Below are 23,497 nucleotides of genomic sequence, written 5' to 3'. Positions count from 1 at the left end.
ATATTGGTAATATTCTCTAAAAGTTGCACTCTGTATTTATTTTGGTCTTATCAATCCAACATAACCTCTCCTTTATATAAATCTCGCAACAAAATTCTTTTTCTAAAAAAATGGCTCATCGTACAAAACCATGACACAGAAGTCATTAAGCACTGCAATATTCATGTGAAATATTTTTTGATATGGCTTATACTTAATGAAATACATGGGAAGATGATATATGACATTACAGAGTATGAAATGTGCAAAATTACAGGGAACACATTTCATAAATATACAAACTATTGAGCTGAAGTTACAATTTTCTAGTTCCCTCTGTTTCTTATAATACAACGAGCTGTTTAAGAAATGTTAATAAACACAAGGAACAGAAAGTGCAGGGATGCTTTAAGTGTGATTTCTTCATGCTTTTCAGTCAAGCCAAAATTAAGTCCCAGTTTGAGAATGTTGAATTGAAGTGGTAGGACTGTAACAGGATGACATAAAAGTACTTAAATTAAATACCATTTACTTTACAATATTAACATTATACTTATTACAGAATACCAAATTAAAATTCACACATTTAAACTGCACGCGCGCATGCACACACACACACAACTGAGAACATTATTAATTATTCTCTTTTCACATTCATCAGAAACAACAAATGGTGTGGTGTTTGGACCAGTGTCTATACATCTGTCAGGCATCTCAGATTCTGCTGTAAAACAACACAACCACACACATCAACAAGTTGGGCCATGAGCTAACATTATTATGTTTATTATATGAGTATTCCTATCAGTCATTACAACAGAATAGGATTACAGATTGTAATAGAACTCGTATTGTTAACATCTCAATAAAAATTAATCTGCATAAATATAATGTCTTTGTAAGACATATTACAAGGGTTATTATCAACAAAAGTTACACAATAATGGATAGATTTTACACCAGCAAACACAATCTTGGAACTGTTAACAGTGTGATCACATGGGCACAATATGAATAACCAATGCATATGTTACGGAATATAGAACATTAACCTGGGGATGAAGTAGCTTGGACTACAACTGCAGCCAAGGAACTGACATATGAATTGTCAACAGCGGCTAGCGACAGTTTATCAGACAGTTCTTATTGTTCCAACATCGTAATAGGTACAGAACACATTTTAAACTGTTATGATTTATGTTTTTCCATAAAACATTCCCAGCTTAATCACAGACACTAGAATAAATAACAAAATTAAGCATCTCAACACAAGTAATTTATATAATTAATAATGACATACTTGTGTGCGCATGCACATATAAATGTATAACCTCATGATTTTTACAGGAAAATGCTCAAAATTATTTATAGTAGAATAAACAGCCGATAAAATATTTCTTAAATGTTTATGAGTATGAGCTTTTCCTTATTGCATTTCGTAATTGGACACCATAACTAATATTCCTCTTATTTCTGTCTTTCTGTTCTTGTAGTTCTGAGTGCAACCAGCCAGCACTCGGGTCTAGCTGCTTATTGAACGATCATTTCAGGGTTCCAATTATTAAGCGATATAGAGGCATTGTCTTTGAAACATGGTGAAATTTTTCTCCAACTGTCTGCACATCTTACAATGCACTGCTTGTTCATAATGCCCTTGTGAGAACACACCTTTAAGGCAATGGATGATTGCTTTGCTTCATTAAACTGTGTTCTCTGATCACACACACACAGACTAACAATTCTGGCACATTCTACTCTCTTATTGCTTCTAGATTATCAATTCATGAATGCTAACGTTTGCTACTCTCTTATAAATAGCATAAAACAGGCAATGTGAATGCACGTGCAGCACTAAGGACGGACAGGGAAAAGTATAATTTTGTTTAATTATATCAAAAAGCTCTTAGATATATGGAAAATGTGTACTGGGTATAAAACGTGTTGCATTTTTTTGCACAACATTTGTTCAAAAGATCTCAGTATAAAATTTCATGAAAATCTGTCAGTAACTCTTGAACTGTTATGTACGGAGAGCTGGAGACAGAGACTGATGTGGCGAAGCTAAGAAAAACACTTTTGTAACTTTTCATTGCAATTTCGTTCATATTTTAAAATTTCCATACTCAATAAAACATCAGACTGAAACATGACTTTTCATAAGTCCAAATGAGTCTTAATTTTAAGTCTATCCAATTCATTGCAAAACTGTGCAGACAAATGAATTCTTGAATGTTGGACTGACCCCTAAACAGGATCTGAAAGGTTAATCCTTCGTGCAAACAAATGGTGAATTTTTTTCGCTTCTGCTGAAGAGAGACAAAACCAATTTAAACAGTTTTTCAAATCAAACAGTGATTCAGGAGCAGAAATTTGAAGAAATACCTGCAAATAAATGTGTCTTCTTTAAAACACATAACAGACTGCCACATGCTGTTCCACACATTGTCACAACCAACGGGAAAATAAATACGTATATATACACTGTATTTCACAAGGCAGCTTTCAAGCCATCACACACATAAGGAGAGTATGGCTGAACACTATCACAAGAAGATCGGTCATATCTTGAACTCCTCATCAAGATGAGTCCTGCAAAGAAACTAGACATTGTGATCACAGTAGATTTTTCTTTTGGATAAATATAGCCTTTAAATATAAAACACTGATTTTTTTTAATTTCAGTTTTACATAAAAGAGAGAGAAGATGACATTTTGTTATTATACAGTGATTTGTTTTAGTGACATGAATGATGACAACAGCCATGGTGGATCTCACTAGCATGATAATACAGTATGAAAATTCAACTGGTGGACAGACACGAGACATATTTTTAAAACATATTTATGAATGCGCATGAGTACGCACACATGCGAACACAGCATGCACAAAACCTGGATACATTTACCAAAGAATTAGTGCATTCAGTGCTTCCCAGTCAATCAACCCTACAGAAACCACTTAACTATGGGGTTGAATCAAGAAATAAATCAGAATTTGGGGCCAGCATAAGCATGACCTGGTCTGGCCCAGAGGACAGCAGACATTCTGAGCTTGCTTTGTATTTATGCTCAAACTAAATTCAAAACTAGTGATTCTATAAAAAGAAATATGCTGGTATTTACGTATAATGAGGGGTGCAGTGATGTTAACTATTAATAAAAATAAATAAACAAATCAGTTTATCAGTGAGATGCGAGAGGTGCAGAAAATAAAACAAGCAAGCATTTTCAGAGAAAGCTTCACAAAACATCAAGTGTGAACAGGGGAAATGTGAACTCATTTCATTACTGTGTACATAGTTACCATGTTAGTTTAGTGATGAGCTGTTTTTATGAACATATATGACACTACAGATACATATATACAATGGGCCATTGCTATACCTGTTTGGAAGAGAATGTACATCCAGCAGCATATGCTGGAGCACCCTGGAAAACATTCTGATCATATTACCCTTCAAAAATTGATTTAGAGAGTAATACAGAAATTAATTCTGCACTGGTAATACAGAAAATAAATATGTAAACTTGAGATAACTCACTTAAAACATCAGTCATTCTAAAGCGAATTTTCTGTATGAGAATATCACTAAAAGAAACTTCTGCTGCCATCTCACTACAGTTAAAGCTAACTACATGTGACTTTTCAACAACAGAAATTACACGTTGCCATGGACACATACTAACTACAAATTTGAAAAAGAAACAAACAGTTAAATGAAATGATTCAAACATTTCAGTACCAAAATAGAAGACCTGAATTTCATAGTAACCACACATCACAGAAAATAGGAAAGGACCATAAAAGTGGCTTTAATGTTAAATGTCATTCATAAAATTTAGTAGTCTTTTGGTTAATGGAACTTTTCTTATTAAAATGAATGTGATAGGCTACGCAAATCACAGCAAAATTAATATTTAATCTTGCACTTCTTTAAATTTAATTACTGGTTATAACACTAATACATTTACATATCAAAAGATTATATGCAATTAGAACAGATATGATCTGCCATTTTTTCAGTCAGTTTTGTGTCCCATAAATGGAGTATTCTGTGGTGTGAACTTACATGCTGCAGTCCCCATCAGCCTTAATTATCACAAATTTTTTACACACCTATTCTATATGCATAAAACACACAGTACCTTACCACAAGAGTGGTTAGTAACATGTAAATGGAAATGACAAAGAAAACCTGAAGAGATCAATTTATAAGAAGTCAACAAGGATTTGGCAACAAAATAAAATAAAAAAACTTATTAGGTAAAATATTTACAATATGCAATTTTACTCAAGTATGTTACATCCTTGAATATTAACCACAAAAAAGGGTTTAATCACAAAACAGTTCAATCACTGAAATATAGAGGCTGTATCCCTATTATGGGTTATGAAGCTGGGTTGGATTACAGGCTTTTGATTGAGGTTTGGAGTAGTTCCATTCATTTTACTTAAATACAACTTGAGTAAGAAATTTGACAGAAAACTGAAAAATAAGATTATGAATTAAGAAACCAAGTTCAGTTCCTGTAAGACAGTAAATATTCTGTCACAAACATTACTCCTAAGCTTCTCTGTCTATCTGCACTTATCACGCAGTTTAAATAACAGCGGCATGGCTACTTTGTACATTTCAATTACAGTCAGAAAAGGCTCATCACCTCATTCAGAGGCATAATCAATAACAGAGACACAGCCCTTTGAGTCAGCCCCATAAATGTTTGTTAAACGCATACCCCTCTATGAAGATTACACTTGATAATTGTATTCCACTCAGAATTTTAAAAAAGTTAAAACATTTTATTTTTCTTAAGAAAATGTTAATCTTATACTATTTACAGTCTGTACAACAAAAATACTGAAATTATATTTATCACACAATGTCAGTTTTGTGAGTTACAAACACCAACATGATCCAATAATGAATATTTACATTAAATATATATACCAGTTAGAAATTATTTAAATCACTTGGCACTGTTAAAATAAATATAATTTTTGAGTTTCTATGTTTTTTATTTTATTCCCCATAAAGATATATATATATTTACATATCCAAAATAAGCAAACTTTTATGGGGGAAAAAAGTGTTATTACAATGTGTGAGGTGCACGCAGGCACGCGCACACATACACAGTATAATGTAACAGCATGCTTTATGAACAGAGTACATACACACGCAAACTACGTCAGGGAACTGAGTTATATTAAGGGCTCCCATTTAGGTTAATTTCTTGAAATTTTTATCTCATCAAAGAATTACAGAATTGATTTATAGCAAATAAAAATGCCAAGCTTTCCAGGAACAATCACAGATATGCGCAGGTACACCTTCATCTCTGACCATAATTAGACCCTTCTATACAAATGTAAACACATATTAACATAACCTCAAATTCTGGTACCTTCTGACAGTAACAGTTTCAATGCTGCTGTCTTTATGTTATCCATTTGCACATAATAGTGTATTTATGTTATTTGTGTACATGTTACAGTTCAGAGAGAACTGTCTTCAGTGCACACAATTAGCCATAGCACTCACATGTTAAATAAAAATATTATGTTGTTTGAACTACCAAGCACTGCAGGGTCTGAGATTACAATTCAACTGTGGGGTCTCACCAATGTGTCCCATATGCACCATGCTACCATCTGACAAAAGGGCACCACAAACTACAGCTGTTGTAACAATAATTAAATTATGTATGTTTGATTGTGGTCTTCTGAGTCATGATGCTGTATCAGTGCTGTCACAACTCAGAAGATCACAATCAGCATCTTCACCACAGTCAGGGAATCAATCCATTACATATGAATCATTTTGTTAGAAACATGTACAAACACAAACATGTTTTGTATTTTGATGACAAACACATAACATCAAACTCAGCAAAGACGGAAACTTAGACTAACAGACTAACTCACAGAGTAGTCTTTATTTCTTGAGAAGCCAACAGTAGCTCTATCAAGAAATTACCCACCTTTACAGAATGTGAAGATTACCCCATTTACAACAGCCTGCCAGTGACTTCTATCTTCGGTTAGTCCACACCCTCCCACACACCTCCTGAAGATCCATTTCAAACTTATCATCCCATTTATACCTAGAGTTTTCAAGGCCTTTCTTCACATCAGGCTAAAATACAAAATCCCTGAGCAGTTACCTTCATGTCCACCTCAACATCAAACTGCACTGAAGATATTCTCACGTAACTGAAATTACATGCAAACAAATACATTGCTTAAAGTGCTGACAGACAACATTGATCTGTTATTAAGAAAACTTCCAACTGTTTCCCATGCTGCAGATACAGTGTCCCAATGAAAGGAAAGCTGTAGGATACCATTTGACTCAGTTTTGTGTTACAACAGCACGTAACTCTGTGGCTCTGTGTGTGACCTCCAATTTAAAATAGTAGCATTTTTATGAAATCAAAGATTCCAGCTTTATAAACTGACTGCATGAAATTAATTTCCTCTGTTTAGGACCCACCCTAGGATAAGATATGAAGTTTCACATCCACATAAAACCAAAAGGTTATATAGTTTCATATGTTTGAATGTTTAGATCAAATGTATATATCTTTAAGTTTTTGTCTTTTAACCTGAAAAGGCTCTTAGGAAATGTATCAACTACACAATCAAGTATAGTGTCATATTTATAATCTTAACACTGATGACAGACAACTTCCTAATTTACAAACATTTTTAAATTCTATTTTTGACCCGAGATCACAGAGTACCAAGTAGGAACAGAAAAAAACACACATTAATTCTACCTTAAGTACTTTTAATGATGCAAATAACAAAATAGACTTGAAATTGTTCTCATTATGTTATTAAAAAAACAAATACAAGTTGAAGGTAAAAAGGTCATATTAAATTTCAGATTCGAATGGAATAATTTTGTTATCTGAGGCAGCAATATGAAACTTTCATAAACTTTTGCTTCGGCATTTTAAATCACTAGTGACTTTAATTTGTCAAGCTTCAAAGTGCACAGAAATATATATGTTTTTTATGTAGGAAAAAAATTATAGAATGTACAAAAATATCTAAGATTACACAGACATCTAAACTTACAGAAAACAAAAATTTGATACCTGCCCTATCTCTTCAGTGAGGCTGATCCATGCAATTTCATCACATATCACTGACCTCAGCGCTTTATATAAAAACATTTATGTACACAAGTAGTAATCAAATTTTCACTCAAATATATAACATTACTTACATAAACCTAGTATGTCTGATTTATCAGATAACAAACCAGATATTGCAATAATCTCTGTCCAGAATCATCCCAAGTAAATTAAATAAATTACCAAAATATTGTATAACATTTGTAAAGGGTGATATAACATCTGACACAAAACCCATCAATAAGATGGAGACACATCTAAAAGTTAGTTTGTGAATAATTAATAGGAGGTTACAACAATAATATATATTCATATTCACACACAAAACAGATTCAAACAAAAGTATAGTTTTATCTTTATGCTTTTTATAAAAGTTTATATTCCTAGCATTGTTTCATAAACAATCTCTAGCATTTAAAACATTTCATGTTCCATTAAAAATAACACTTCTTTCATTTGTTCACAGAAATAAAAGTCTTCTGCATTGTATAAACAATAAACAAAAGATCTTTCATACCAAATCATGTTCATTTACTCCAACTGAGTTGTTCACTTGCCTCGTCTTGGAGCAAATTAAAGCTACCTTGGTCGCCATGCTGTGACAATGCATTTTACGTGGTACTGCTAGGTTGCAGCTCTACACCGTGCAACATCTCCATTTCTGTCCCTGCAGACTGTGCCGATGCATCCACTGCAACACAGTCAAACTGAATTGGTATAGATGTAATCCTCCTACTGGTAATTACAGTGTGAGAATTTCCAAGCTGTCTTGTTAAAACTCAGGAACAGTTACAAGAAAGAGCCAAGGACAAAACATGAATAAAGTGTTGAAAATAAAATATTCTTAATATTTTGAACCTCTGGAACACACTGTTCCTCAACTCTTTCCACAAGACAGCAAACTAGAATACAGTACATTATTTCATAGCACATCCATTCATGTATTATTATAAAATTAGTGTACGTCTGCACAAAATATGTTCATACTTTTGTTCTTAGGTTTACATGGCTCGAGTTCAATGAGTAACTTAGGCCGGGATGGTCCAAATTTGTTCCTCCCTTGAACCAAGAATAGTTTTGCCACTGCCCAAGGGCTATGAAACTCCTGACAATACTCCTAAAAACTAGTACCAAATTTCCATTATCTTTAACAATATTTATTTAGAAATACTAAACTATCATATGCTCAAATATAAAGTCTACTAAAATGTGCACAAATTTACTACAGACGTATATATTATTTTAAATTTGTTCCTGCAATAGCTTGTATCTGACACAATTTTTACCTAGAAAACTTTATTTTACATCAAGGTTTTAAAGTCATTAGCACATGCAGCACTGTATGTGAGCAGCAGATGAGATGATAATTTTTTTAAAAAAATTCTTTACGTAAAGAAAATCGATGTACTTGTAGTAACGAGTAAGAAATTCATACAAATCTTCATCTTAACATATTGTAGAAAACACACTGAAATGTGAACTATAGTACAACATTAAATACCAAAGCGCCAAAATAATCAAGTCTAGTACACCGAATATTATCTAACAGTTGGAAACAAACAAGATAACAGACGAGTACTTTTTTTTGGCAGAAAAAGAGCTCAAATTTGTGATGCACTGCAATGCGAAGAACATTATACATCTTATGAACAGGCATGCATACAGTACCAACAGCAAAGTCTGATCAACGCTAACTGGGTTAGTTCTCGCCATTTGACAATCAGTTCCAAGATGCAACTTATCACAATTTTAGTACAGGTTTCAATGTACTTACCAACATGACTTGGTAATGGCCAGCTACTAGCTCCATCCTCCCTTTGTGTGTTTATCTCACAGCTGGTAAACCCTGAAGCACCACCCACTAACCGCACTGTGGCTGCTGCACTTTGTACATTAACGAAAGAAGAGTCACAATTTCGAGACCACAATTTATCATTAGTCAGAGCACTGTTTGCTGGAGATCTATTAGTAAAGTCAACACTGAACTGATTGTTGTCTCTTATACAACAAGGCATAGGTTTAATATTTATCCCATTAGTGGGAGAACGTTTTATTGCATTTGATTCTAGGTTGAAATCTGTGCCACTTTCTTTATCTGAGCACTGTGATGTATCAATTATGGTATCAGAGCTATCCATTAACTTTAACGATTCTAATCCTGTCTCAATATCATCTGCTTCTAATGTATCTGTATTCTGACTACTCTTTGAACTTAAGTCACATTTAGAATCACAAGTATCTTTTGCCACAGCTGGTATTCCTACGTTGAAACTCCTACAAGTCACAGTTTCAGACACTGATTTCATATCATCATCATCTTCAGAAACAGCTTCACACAGTTTTTTAACATTATAATTTTCATCTTCACAATGTCCCATAATACATTCACTCTCTTTCTTGCATTCAAGCCTGGATCTATTCTCATCACTTCCATCATTACTGCCTGGAATTGTTTCTTCTTGGACTTTGCTGTTGTTATTTATAATATCTGGAATGGGGTTTCCACAATTTGAAGTCTTTATCTCTTTCCTTGATACCCCGGGGCTTTGTTTGACAAATGTCTTCATTTCCTTTGTGGAAGTTTGTGAGGATAGAGCACCTCTAAGAAGGTCAGGGCTGCTCTGGGTTTGGCTCTGAGAACCACTACTTAACAGACCACTTCGACAATTAGCGATGCTACCTAGAGGTCCCGCGGCTAGGAGGAAAGAAGCGTTGCTATTGGCAACAGGCTGTGGATTCACAATGGCTGACGTGGCTTTGTACTGCTGTTGAGTCTTGCTGAAGAAGCTCCCTGGACTGTGAAACAACCCAAGCAGTCTTTCCAGGCTGGAGGTTGCCTTTGATTCCACAGGTTCAGCAGGAGCAACCCACGAGATCTTTCGAGTACGGTGAGGTGGCATCTGTTTCGCATTGTTCTCAACCTGACCTGATTGTATCAAGCTTGAGTCTAATGATCCTGCCACATGCCCCAGTTTCACAGTACATGGACTATTATCAACGTGATCATTTTTCTTCACAACACTTAAACTATCGTCAACCTGTTTATTTGCCTTCACAGTATCTGATCTATTATCAACCCATTCGTTCACTTTCTCAGTACTTGTAGGCGAGTTGCGTTCTGCAGGATTCTCACAACCTTGTAACGAAAATGCAGATGTATGCTCATCTGCATTTAATTGGAGCACCAATGTTTTGTTATCAGAATCATTTGTAAATGGAAACTCTACTGAAGCTTCCTTGTCAGAACTCATACACACTTCCTGTCCAGCCCTCCCCAACAGCGTGTCAGAATCCTGCACATTACAACAGACCCACCTGTTACCTTCTAAACTACATGGATCCATGATACGCCTGACTTCCATGTCAGCTGTGTCGTCAGATATATCTGAAGATACTAATGGACTGGGTTCATTTTTAATGACAAGACTGTCAGAACTGCGGCCTAGCTTAACAGTCACTTTCACACTCTGTGGTAATGGGGCTTGTTCTGTCATGAGCGAGACAGGTTGGCTTATCACTGATGATGTGGTTACAAAATTTCCTGGCACAGTTTCGGTACTAAAACTACTCAGAACCTGAATTTGTGGAGCAGAATCACTGGGTGCTTCACAGTCTGGTTCATTTGTTGAGTTAGCACCATTTGTTTTGAAGGTGAAGCCGATTGTGACATTGCCAGATGGACTGGTGACAGTTGGGGGTGGGACTGAGGGTTCTACCAGCGTGACACGAAACCGGGAAGTTGTTGGAGATGGGAAGAAGCGCGATGGTGATGATGATAGAGATGGTGGAGTGACTGGAGATGATGATGAGGATGATGGAGAACCAGAATATCCAGTGCCAAGGAAAGAATTTGACTCTGCAACACGTGACACCTAGAAGAAAAGAAAAATGATGAGGATGACAGCATACAGCATGCATTCGTATGTTAGCATAAGATACAGTCTTCACATAGCATGGCAGAGTTATTTTAATTGAGGTTTTCAAGTAAAGCTACGGGTAGACACTAACCTGGAAGCGTGTTCGTGATGGGCTTGGTACAGGGCTAGACACAGGACTGGGGACAGGGCTTGGTGCAGGACTGCGTAGTCTGCCACCACTACCCCGTCTTGGCTCTGTGAGCAGGCTGCTATCTGGTATGACAGCTTGTGGAGCGAGGGCAGTGTTACGGAGCAAAGTCTCGCATGTCAGAGAGATCTTGCGCGATGTGCTGCTGGTCAATCGACTCCTGCCTGGTGTTGCAGCTGTAGGACCTTCTTCAACCGTGTCTTCTTCCTCACGCGCTGCTGTTTCATTGCGGGTACAGTAACTCCTGATTTCAGTCACCAGGGTCACATACTGGTCCAGTATGGTATCATCCTCCTACACATAAGTGCATACACTCAATGGAATGGGACTTCCACCCACTCCAGTAAACTTGTGATATTTTGTTGAGCAAACAGAATGCAGCAGTATACCAGCAGGTTAGGGATACCAATAACTGGCCTTGTAGTTCAAGTCAGAACATAAGAAACATCTGCAACACTTACCAGTTTCTTTTTGGGTGCGTTGTCCAAGTCAAGTTGTGTGACGCTTGTGTTCACCTTCATTGACAGAGCCAGCGCCATCAGACCGGCCACTTTCAGGCAGTTGTCTCGTAAGTCTATTCTCTAGAAGCAAAGCATATTTGTTACTGTTGTACAGGTAACATAAATATTTAAACAATCAACTTCAGACTTTGATGTGAAGCCAATAAATAGCTAAGTGAAACAATGTCATTCAAGTTGGCACTTTATCCTACAACCTACCTGTAAATGGGAGGCTGCCAGTTCAATCCCTGACATGAATGACAGTTTTTCACTTAGTCACTTCCATAACCATTATCGTATTTACCGAAATTCAAACCACACTTCTTTGGTCTTCCAAAATTGGAGTGCAGATTGCTTCGATGATGACTTCATATTGCAGAAAGTAGCACTTCTCAAACAGATAAACACATTCTATAATATTTTAGCACTTTTAAACTCAGAAAGACAAATGTTAAAAATGGATAAAGCAGCAAGGACAGAGAATAGGTTAGAGAATGGTAATGCTAAGGGAGAGCACGGGCCAATCAGGAATGATACGGAAAAAGGTCCAGCCCAATACAGAGTTTCCAAGCAGAAGATGGAGAGTGGGGGCTGGAGAAAGAAGAAGGGAGAGAAGAAACAGCCTTTTCAGGGCCTAGTGGAGGAGTCATGTTCTTGGTGAGAACCTGTTTCCATACTTTTAAGTGGCAAATGAGAGGTTTCATACAAAAGTTAGAAAAATAAACAGCAGTTTAAACTTAACAAAGTTTTACAATACATTTATTGCACAGAACAGCAGTTCTCAAGCAAAATCAGCTGTGGTCACAATTTATGAACAAAAAAATTTTCTGTGCCCAAATTTATAGAGAAATTATAAACATTTTCTACGGTCATATTCAGTTTAAATTAAGATTCTGATATGGATATTCAAAAACTTATAAGAAGCTTCAGTTATAAATGTACAACATGACAAAGCTGGTTTATTGACAGTCAAGTAGAAGGGAATAAATACCAAGGCTGGACATAGAAAATTGATAACACTTTCAATCCAATTACTTCTGATAAGCATAATTCACTATAGTAGCTGCGGCCACACTTGAGAATTACTGATATTAATTGGAATGATAAGTACAGTGAAGGATTTTGTAATAAGATTTTTATTGCAAGTTACGGTTCAGAAGCAAAGCCCCAAAGCTTCAGTTACAGTTATAAATGTGAGAATGCAAGTGATTCACACCTGTATGATGGGGTTGTCTGCGATGAATTCAGCCAAAGCAATGGCCCCCTCACACGTAAGATGCGTTGACTGCATGCCAAGTTGCAGCAGGGTCCGATTCTGCTGTAGTGAGTCCTTCATAACATGTAGACATTCATTAGTCAGCTTGTTCTGCCCAATATTGAGCGTCTCCAGGGTATGGCTACGTGCCTGCACATGAACAGGAAAACACACCAGAACAAATGTTACAGAGGATAACAGAATAACTCATTTTAACTATCACATTTAAAAGCAAGGACGTGAAGAGAACAAAGGTAACACTGGTATTCAAAGTAACTGTAGTGCCATTGTGATGAGGTCATTATTGTGAGTCAACAACGACTTCAGTTACCACTGTTATAAAAATGTGCACCACCAATGGCACCAGTTTCCACTTTTGCATAAGAGTGTTATACAACAACAGTAAAAGTAAAGTAAAGTGTGTCCCACTATACGCCATGTAGGCGCTTGGGGTGAGAGGCGGTATAGCTCCTCTCTTCCTTGACCTCGGCACTAGATGGGGGTGAGTGGTCAGCATCACGCCCCGGCCGGCTTTACCCCCGGGAAAGGACCCCGGTACCCATTGTAGAGGAGGCTGGGTGGGCCCCAGAGGCTAGAGGAAAAATCCTCTGCCCCCGTCGGGGATCGAACCCCGGTCGTCTGGCCCGTAGCTAGTCACTATACTGACTGAGCTATCCTGGCTCATATACAACAACAGTAGCTCACAATAATTACCTATTCCCATTATTTTAACGACATATTTAAACACACAAATTCCCATGATGGTCACCAGATCACTGCACCTCAATGACCACCTCATGACTTTCCTCATCCATCATTTTATCTCCGCTCATAGAATATTTAAATGCGTGAATGTGACTTCATATAGAACGGCACAACTTCCACGTCAAATTTCATCCAAATCTGCGCGGTTGTTCTTAAGCCAACAGTATTATGGATTTATTTATACGAACCACGGCTCGGGCAAAATGTGTCGATGCATTGCGAGTGAGATGGTTGTTCCACAGCACAAGGATGCTCAGTCCATTGCCTGGCTGACCTGGCATTTGATCTGTCTGGCCTGTCAGTCCATCAGAGATGTGGCCCAAACCAGTATCTTGAATGTTGTTATTACTGAAACAAAACATGTCAGTCCATAGGGCAAGACACAGAATTATTTTTATTGACTGTATGCTGTACAGTTGTTTGCTGTCATGTTTATGCAGCATTAATGGCAACATCAAGCAGTAATAAAATCAAGACTGTTAATTTTAGAGGTGTTTTATGGTGTAATAAAAGCTATTTCACATTTTAGCAACTAGAAAGTTATACTACAAATTTCAGTTCATGGCATCAAAATGACTAAGGTACACAAAAGTGATTAGTCCCAAATTTCCTAATGATATTCAGATCATACAAACTTAACCGACATGACATTAAGTGATCACAACATACATTCTACATAAGTAGCATAAACATCTGACTTAAGTTTTATGTCATAAATATACGAGAATGCACTGCAAATATTTTCAGCCCATTTGCATTATTTACAGACAAAACGTAGACTTTTGAGATCACCATGTTGTCTGTGTGTCTGTCTGTCCCCCTATTAGCTTTTAGAGTGACCAAATTTAATTAAATACGGTATAAACGTCATGCCACTGGATATGATTCCAACCTCATTTCATTATTCCTTATAATAAATAATAACAATATAGAAAACAAATTAAATTGCATGACTTAATGTAAAATTTGAACAAAAGTTTTAGACATCAAAACAAAAGGAATACCAGAATAGTTCTGATGTAAAGTTGCTGGACTGACCTAATATCAAGCAACTGTAGTGTGAAGTTAGTACGCAGCAAACCGCCCAGCTGAATAGCGTCCGTCACACCCAAGTTGTTGTCTGCCAGGTACAGCTCTCGTAACCCTGAGTTTAGCTTCAGTGCAGCCGCTGCGACAAATTTTAAACACTGTTAAACCTCTAATGCTTAAAACAACAGTAAAAATACAAATAACATTTGAAATTAATGTTATTCATTTCCTACAGACACAAATGTATTACTGCAGAGCTTACCACACCGCAGACATTACACTGTCCACTTTTTAATTATTTTACCTCTGTCAGAGATAGCTCACAGAGGGATGTGTGAACTGAACTATATTGCAACAAAACCTGGAAGTCTCACATGTAGCAATAAAGGTTAAAATACAACAGCTCACCTAGTATAATGATAGGGCGACCACTCAGATTACAGTTCTCCAGTTTCAGCACTTGAAGCTGAGTGCCGATCCGCAGAGCACGACTTAGGATTGGCATGAATTGCTCATTTAGCATAACATTACATGCTTCCAGCTGCTCCAGGCAGCGAGTCTGCAAACATAACAAATACAAACATGTGACGTGAAGTTTTCACCATGACGAAGCTCTCCAAATTAAGCCATTTTATTATTGCTTCAACAAAGTCAAGGGATTACCCAGACATTAAGTACTGTAAAGCTCTGCATAAAAAAATCATAAAAGCTGTATACTCCATAGCAGCAGACAGTGATTGTGGGCGAATGCCGTTTGGTTTTCATGCCAGGCCGTTATACATAAGGCATGCTTTATTTCAACTGATCATAACAGCCTTAATAGCAAGGAGAAATGGCTACATAAAAGAAAGCAAAAGGAAGAGTACATACTAAAAAACAATGAGAGATGGCAACATCAGCTACTTGTTACACAACCCAGACCATAAGTCAACACAATACATAGTGATGTTTAGTGCACAGTTTGTATGAAAACAACATACACACTGTGACGGTGTGGATTTTAAGAGGAGTATGACCGAGGTATGGATTTCTATACACAAAAAGATTCACAGCCACAACATGTACAAAGAGTGGATTATTATTATTATTATTTTGGTCATGAAGTCAAGTCAATAAATAATCTGTTTTCAGCCTCAAGATTGTAACCATTTAGTGATCTCTTTAATGACTGTTCAGGTTTTGTCTTCTGACAGATTGGTAGTCAAAAAGCTTCTTTGGATATCTAACATCTTTCATCCTTCTGTCGAGCTCCCGAGTTGAGCTAGTCTGGGCCGCAGAAGGCTTTCGGTCCTTCCACCTGTCATGTGACAATAGAAGTAGAACCAAATTTCAAAATATTGTGGGTTGAAAAAATATATGGACGATGGATAAAGTCCCACAGCATAACAACACTAATAATAACTGTTAGGCAGGTTTATAAATTTTCAGTTATATATAATTATGTACAATGGAGAATTATACAACACAACATTCTTAAAAGTCATAAACCTTGAAAACAGGTAAACTGCCAAAAATCTCCCTCATATTGTTCTTCTTCTTTAAGTAATCTCCACACTTGTGGGTCAACTTTTGCGCAGACATCTCCAGTGCCTCCATCTGCCCATTCTTGCATTTCATCTACTGTCCTCCAGTCACATCATCTCCACTCTACGTCTCTCTTAACTTGGTCTGTCCGTCACGTGCACGGTCTATCCCTGGGCCTCCTTCCACTGATCTTCATTTCCAATAATCTTTCCGGAATTCAACGCCCATTCATTTTTTTTACATATCCAAAAACATCTCAGTCTACTTTGCTCTATTTGGTTCTCTATTTCCTACATTCTGAGCCATCTCCCTAATGTATGTGCTTCTAACTTTACATCTTCTGGTTTTCACTCATTCTGCTATGAATAAAATATTAAATTAAACTTCTACACTCAATTGTAACCTAAGTTCCAAACATGCAAATATTTCATATCTAAAAAAATAAACTCCTTTTCTCTCAGTTCAGCCAACTGCCAGGTCAGAGGTGAAGCCACAACAGAGGACCAAAGTTGAGACAACACGCAGGCTAATTGGACAAATCACACACTGGTGGGGGGAAACCTAAGAGCTGTACAGATAAGTTCACAATGACCAGTGGAAAGTACAGCTTACAATAAAATCTATGTGGCACACTGCAAAACTTTGTAAAGCTGCAGCATTGCTCATCATGTAATTTTGCTTTAAATATGCCCTACCTTCTTGATCATCCGGGAGCAGGCTTGCCACCCACGAACTTCAATATTCTTGTTGCACGAGATGTTGAGATGTGTTGCAGACTCATAATATTCAACCATGTCAAAGAGTGCAACAGAACCTTCATCATCCAGCGCTGTAGCCTCCAAGTTGATGTTCTTAAACTGCACCCTCTTAAGTACTTCCTCCAGTGTCTCACAGTGACTGGAACTAAGTGGCTCACCCTTAAGGTCCAGGCACTCATTACGAACTGCATCCAGATCCAGAGTCTGCACAATCATCACCTTTGTCGCGTTAAACTCAGCTAACAACATAGTTTATGCTAATAAAGCCACTTCCTTAAAACCCAATTTAATATTATCCTCTATCTGTTGTAGTAATTTAAAACAAACTGATATTTATAAATATGTTAGCCAATGGCCCCAACCAGTATCACTTACCTTAAGTCACAGGATGAAAGATAAAACAACTAAGAATGGATAAAAGCACTTATAAGGAGCATCATAATTATCTGAAAACAGCTGTCTTCTGGGTTGTAGTGCCATATAGTCCGATAGTAGAGGTCCTTGCTGCCTCCATCATCAGGGCATCACTCACTTTCTTCTGGCATTATCTCTCCCACCTTTCCCACAACCTTACTTTGTTTTAGTTCTTCTAATCATTTCCATCTCATTTCTTTACTTCTTTCTTTCTTTCTTTAATTTATTTTGTAAACAGGAATATAATGACTCTGAACTGCACAAGTCTTAACCCAGAATATTTTGGAAACTGACAAGTAATAATTTGAGTTTCTTCTTCACTGTGTCCTCACCTGCAGCTGCATGAGGACGTGTGGCAGAGGACAGGTGCCATGCTTCGCACAGGATGTCTTGTATGCAGAAATCAAGTCCTCGTGGCTAACATTCTCCGCTGGGAAGAAAAGACAGACATTACTGAAATGAAGGCAGAATATTACAAGTCCACACACAGGTAGTATCCAGAAGACCAACTCTGACAAAAACACATTAAAATATCAGAATAAGTGCCTCCTCCAGCATACAGCTGACTCTGGAATGCATTGATACATAAGGCTCAATCCCTGTCAAAGGGACAAGATTTTCCCCTTTTAATGACTCTGGGGCCTGGCACATATCTAACCTAATTTCTTAGTTGTATAATAATTCTTTCTCAACTTTAAGTTATACTGGTAGTATTCAACTGATATTAGTGTATCATTGGTGGTATTTGGGTTGTAATGACATGCAAACTTGCAGACAGATACCAATGTTTCAGAGAAACATACTTCCTCCATCTTCAGGGCTTCAAGTCCACATGGCACCACTACCCAGAAGACCAACATGACATCCTCAAATCTGATATTAGAGTAATTAAATCAAGGAGCATAAGATGAATAGGAAATGTAGCGTCATATTCTAAACAACTCATTACTTAAGCTTGCAGCCGCCCATACACTGCACCGATATCCTCTATAGGGTATTTAAATGCCTCACGAATTTACACGTTCATCCGCAAGCAAAGGTTAATGCCCAACATAAATCTCAGTTTTGTAAAATTAAAACTGGTGATCAGCTAAACAAATAACAAATATCAAAGTGGAGATTCAGAAGAATTTTTTATGGAGCTCATTTGCATATTGTTCTAGCAATTAATTTACACAGAACATCATACTGCAAAGAATCCCACAAGAAATATAATGATTTCTAGTTTTATCTTATCTTAAAAAATAGCAGGAATGCCATTAACATATGAAATAACTAGACCTTGTACCATGGTGTTACTTTACAGACTGTGTAAGACGAAATGTGAAATGGATAGAGAGGAATGCAGAAGGGCACATGTTCTACTTTCAGGTAACATTTTCCTGGAAAAATTAAGGAAACAACACAAAAATATTCACCTCTCAGGTAAGACTTTCCTAATATGAAGCAGGTTGCTTTTCAACCACGCTGATTATAAAGCAACAAATGGATGGTTGTGGCTGGAAGCAGTCACAGCTCATTTAAGGTTTTATTCCAGCAATTATGTTGAGGTACTGAAGAAAAGCATGAGAAGTCTCTGACAAGACAACTGACCTCTAGAACAACAAGCTGAACACAAGAGTTTCTGAACCAGCAGGATATCTGACATGTACTAAAACTGATAAGTATGGTGATAAAGTTAAGACAGCTGGGCCAGAAACCTCATCTTCAAGATACCACTCTGCTTAATCAAATGGTCTGACAGAGTGACAGTTTTAGCTCCATACAAGACAAAAAAAAAGTACTGCAAATTTTTAAAAAAGTGACATAGTGATTATAGTGTATTTTACTGATTTCACAACAGATATCTACAAAGACAATAAACTGTTAGATTTTAAGATTTCACAGCAAATAAAAGTAATGAAGTCTTCTCTAGAAATCGGCCATGTCAGTATAGAATAGCGGGATTGGTGATGAAGAAAAGACAGCAAGCCATTCTGCTAAATCTCAAGGCACTCAATAAACAGACAACAAAACTATGAAGAGAACGCATACACCCATCTAATCACTAAACAGTAATTAACTAAGTCCACGGAGCAGAGCCTTTTTGTAGAAGCTGACACTAGCTCAGATAGTTAAAAAAGAAATCGTGGACCCTGAAGGTTCAACATCGTGTTCACAACAGCCTGTGAACTATACGAAAGAAGCCATAGGGGAGAAGACATTACTAAAATTAACTCAATGCACATGAGTAAGGTAAAGCTGTTCTGCTACATACCATGGAGGTGCATGGAGGGAGAGGTGCAAAAGCTCCTACTCATTCTTGACTTCAGCACTAAATGAGGGTGAGTGGTCATCATCACATCCCAGCCGTGCTCCCCCTCACCCCAGTACCCAATTGATAAGAGGCTGAGTGGGCCCCAGGGCCAGCATGAACACAGAGGCTTAAAGAAAAATTCTTTGCTCTTGTCAGAGATCAAACCCAGGTTGTCCAGTCTGTAGTCAGACATTCACACTAAGCTACCCCAGCTACAATGTGAATGAATATGAGAACATATTATTGAAATTGACCTTACAAGAAAGTGAAATGGGAACTGGATTAAAATGGCTCAGAATAAGTAAGGTCCAATGGCGAGGTTTTGTGCATCTTCAGGTTTAGATCCTGAAGTGATCCAAGTTCATTGAAAATGACCACACAAATGTTAATTAATGCATGAATAAATGAACAGCTGTCATATAAGCTGCTGCAGCTGGTGAGATGAAAGGTAGCTGTGAGAGGCGCAACCTCAATGTCATGACATGCTTAACTCAGGCCACTGCTGTTGTTATAAAAGTGAAAGTGTGCTCTTACAACACACAGCATCATTGGCAAATACCTCGGCAAACAAGGGCAACCACCCTTCATTGTTTTTATTATCTCCACAGAACATTCACCAAGTCATACAAAGGCATTATGCAATACTTCAATGAAGAATAAAAAATAAAAGAACTGTTTTATATATGCCTATAATGTAATGATTTATAAGGTACAACAATTTTGTGAACTCATTCTACTGTAATGTACTATACTGATAGATTTATTAAAACTGAAATCCTGAACAGCAGTTTCTTGCTAAAACAACTTTTTGTTCATAAAACAGTGAGTCTATAACTAACAAACTAGCTCCATAGAGCAGAGTCCATGAGAAGAATGTTCACAAAAGCCTGTACTAGTCCCTACCCTGAGCCAGATAAATTAAGTCCACATCTGTAACAATATTTCCCTAAGATACATTTTAATATCATCCTCCTATCTATGGCTAGGTTTCCCAGGTGTTCCCTTCCATTCAAGCTTCCCAACCAAAATTCTGTACCCATTTCTCATTGTCCCCATGTGTGCTACATGCTCCACCCATCTCAAGCATGCGTGAAAATAATTTGCATGTGGCACAGTCCTGATACTTCCAAAGGTGACACCACACAACGAAAAACTTCATGATATGGATCCTTTAACACATATTATCAGAACATTAAGAATCAAGGAAGACATGGACAGAACATGTAGCATGCATATAGAGATGAGAAGTTTATACAAAATTTTAGACAGGAAGGTTGAAGGAAAGAAACAGATTGGGAGATGTAGGCACATATGAGAGGATAATATTAAAACTGATCATACAGAAATAAGATGTGAAGATGTGATCTGACTTCAGTGGGACCAGGGCAGGGTCCAATGGTAGGTTCTTCTGAACATGGTAAAGTCATAAGGTTCCATACAAGGTAAAGAATTTCTTCAATGATTATGAGCTACCCACAAAGTTAATCGGCTTGCATATGTGAATTAATACTCATTGTTCATTTGTATTTTCACTTTTATTCTTTTTAGAGTACCATTATTCCTTTCAATTAAAGTGTATTTTACCACTCACTATTTATTAGCTACAACAACATTAACAATTAAGAAATGTTCGAAGCAAAATGAGACATTTATGCAGGCAATCTGAGGCACAAATATCAACTTCTACCTTTGCAGACTAGTTGCTAATCTGATAGGCTGTTAAAATAGAATGCATTATGCTGGGACAAAAGTATACAACAAGCTCTCCCTAGTAAAGTAAATACGAACCCACAATCAGTGAACTAATTAGTGCAGCACTGAAACAACTCCTTTTGATTACCATCTTCTACTATCTTGATGAATTTATATTACTAAAAACAACAGACTGTAATCATGTGCCTGGCTGCAAATTATGTACACATTTTATGTACATATATTAAAATAAACTATATGTTTAGTTTCTCACATACACATTGTAAAGTAAAGGTCTGGAATTTATGTGTATAGTTTACTTGTTATATAAATTTGGTAATAAACATATTTTGAGCATAGCATAGCATAACTTTGACTATTTCTAAATATGCTGTATAACCACCATTTAATTATTAGGGTTGTAATTATGTATGTAATAGGTCTACAGTGATGTAGTTTTGTCTTGGGATATACATAATGGGCCTGGAAGTCATGAACAAATTGAAGATGCAATTATGAAACCACAATGCACAGCAAAAATAAAAAAATCTGTTTAGAAAGACTCATAAATTTCTTTCATGTATGCATCTAATAACACAAATAGGTACAATGTATGGGCTGTTTATGGTTTAATACAGTTTTTTTTTTTCCCTCAAGAACTTTTGGGCCAACCCATACATCCAGGTATCTTATGAATGTTATGTATTGTACTCCATACTGTCCCACATCCTTATGTTAGAAATCAGTGGAATGCATTTACAGTGGGTTCAGGTTGACGTAATAGAATACATTGTCACTTACTTACTTTATAATTTCCATAGAAATAATGTGGTAACCCAAAATATCATTTAAATTGTTCCTACCATGATGTATTTTCTGTCTTACTATGACACTTCTCTAAACAATCTGTTTAATATACCACCTCAATGCCATATCACCTAGTAATTTGATTTAACTGGTGGCCTTCATAAATGTGTTAATACTGACATACATACTTTCATAAATATATCACAAAAGATGCATATATGAGCCATAGTCATCAACAATAATAATTATGTAATCATACACTATTAATCTATTATACCATTATAGTTACATAAGCTAAATGAGTTTACTATGTGTTAGTGACGCCGATGTTTTGAAAGTAATGTATGTCAATAATTAAATGGTTTACAAACTGATATTTACTAATGAATTTTGGAGGGTCTGCCATTAATCACACATTTGGTATCAGATAGGAGGAATAAAGATCTCTACAGTAATTTTGACTACTCTACGAAGACACAAATATAATTACTAAAGGAAAACATACAAAGCTGCGGTCGGGCCATGATTGCTTTAAATTAGGGCACTGCATAAATATTGGCACCCCATGAAAACTTGTAACAAAAATATATTTGCAATCAAACTGGTACAATAACGACTCACCATACTCCCACGGATTTGCTGGTTCTAAATAACCAGTAACCAAATGGCTCTCTTCCTCTGGAAATGAAACTTTGCGGGATTCTCGCTTTTGATTTTCTGAACGGGAACGAAGACACGGCGCTGTTGCTTTCAAGGTCGGTAATGCTTCCGCGGAATTAGGAAGCATTTTCGAATCTTCACTCATAATTTTTAACTTTTAATAATAACATGTGTCCTATAACGGATATGCAAAAACCAAGAAGTTACAGTACACAGCCCACTAAACCTCAAAGCACCCATCCACTACACTTCTCATCAGTCGCCATATTGATTGAAACATATGTTCGTCGACCAAATTATCTTTGCAAGTAGCATCACGGCAACGAGATGAACTACAACAAACAGTAATGAATCTATTGGACAACATAAATAAACGGAATCACTGGCAGATTGCACTAGCAGTTTATAAGCTGCTGCTGCCATCTATAACATAATTGTAGAATTAAGGCGCAAACTTCAAACAAAGTTCTACAATTCTAGCCTCTAAACTGGTACACCATAACTTTTCAGTGGTTCGCAAACTGCGGGATATAATCAAACAAACCATAAACATTCCAGTACTTTATGACTGTGGTCTTCTGGGTTGCAATACCATGTAGTCTCATAGGTG

General features: G+C 36.7%; 1 protein-coding gene across 4 annotated transcripts; it reads right to left on the bottom strand.

Annotated features, from left to right (window-relative positions):
* Positions 1-491: 491 nt before the first annotated feature.
* Positions 492-23,201, bottom strand: LOC110833324 (uncharacterized). Of its 4 annotated transcripts, none has more exons than XR_015534994.1 (12): positions 22,849-23,201; positions 17,765-17,862; positions 16,956-17,222; positions 15,145-15,295; positions 14,746-14,875; positions 13,896-14,055; positions 12,904-13,092; positions 11,649-11,768; positions 11,131-11,481; positions 8,897-10,994; positions 2,362-7,813; positions 492-703 (listed from the first exon to the last, which is right to left on the bottom strand). XR_015534994.1 is itself a non-coding variant. In XM_087348179.1 (11 exons), exons 1-11 carry the CDS (start codon positions 23,030-23,032, stop codon positions 7,734-7,736), a joined length of 3,828 nt encoding a protein of 1,275 aa, XP_087204305.1. In that variant the 5' UTR covers positions 23,033-23,201; the 3' UTR covers positions 492-7,733. The 4 variants fall into 4 exon arrangements, 1 of the variants encoding a protein (XP_087204305.1); XR_015534992.1 differs by having other exon boundaries at positions 492-2,568; positions 3,522-7,813; XR_015534993.1 differs by having other exon boundaries at positions 492-2,568; positions 5,962-7,813.
* Between the last annotated feature and the right edge of the window lie 296 nt (positions 23,202-23,497).

Source organism: Zootermopsis nevadensis, unplaced genomic scaffold, assembly GCF_977971745.1.
Source record: "Zootermopsis nevadensis isolate Lab colony 2312 unplaced genomic scaffold, Znev_1.0 Znev_ptg000012l, whole genome shotgun sequence".
Lineage (NCBI taxonomy): Eukaryota > Metazoa > Arthropoda > Insecta > Blattodea > Termopsidae > Zootermopsis > Zootermopsis nevadensis.
The sequence above is the reverse complement of the archived record's forward strand: the minus strand, read 5'-3'. Positions and strand labels throughout refer to the sequence as shown.

What these genes read in the sequence shown, in the direction of transcription:
- LOC110833324 (XM_087348179.1), bottom strand. Translation starts at nt 23,032, where the DNA reads ATGAGTGAAGATTCGAAAATGCTTCCTAATTCCGCGGAAGCATTACCG. An exon ending in TCGCCCTATCATTATACTAG is followed by an intron (nt 14,876 to 15,144) that starts GTGAGCTGTTGT and finishes AATTTGTCGCAG; the next exon opens with CGGCTGCACTGAAGCTAAAC. An exon ending in CATCACGAACACGCTTCCAG is followed by an intron (nt 10,995 to 11,130) that starts GTTAGTGTCTAC and finishes CTTTTCTTCTAG; the next exon opens with GTGTCACGTGTTGCAGAGTC.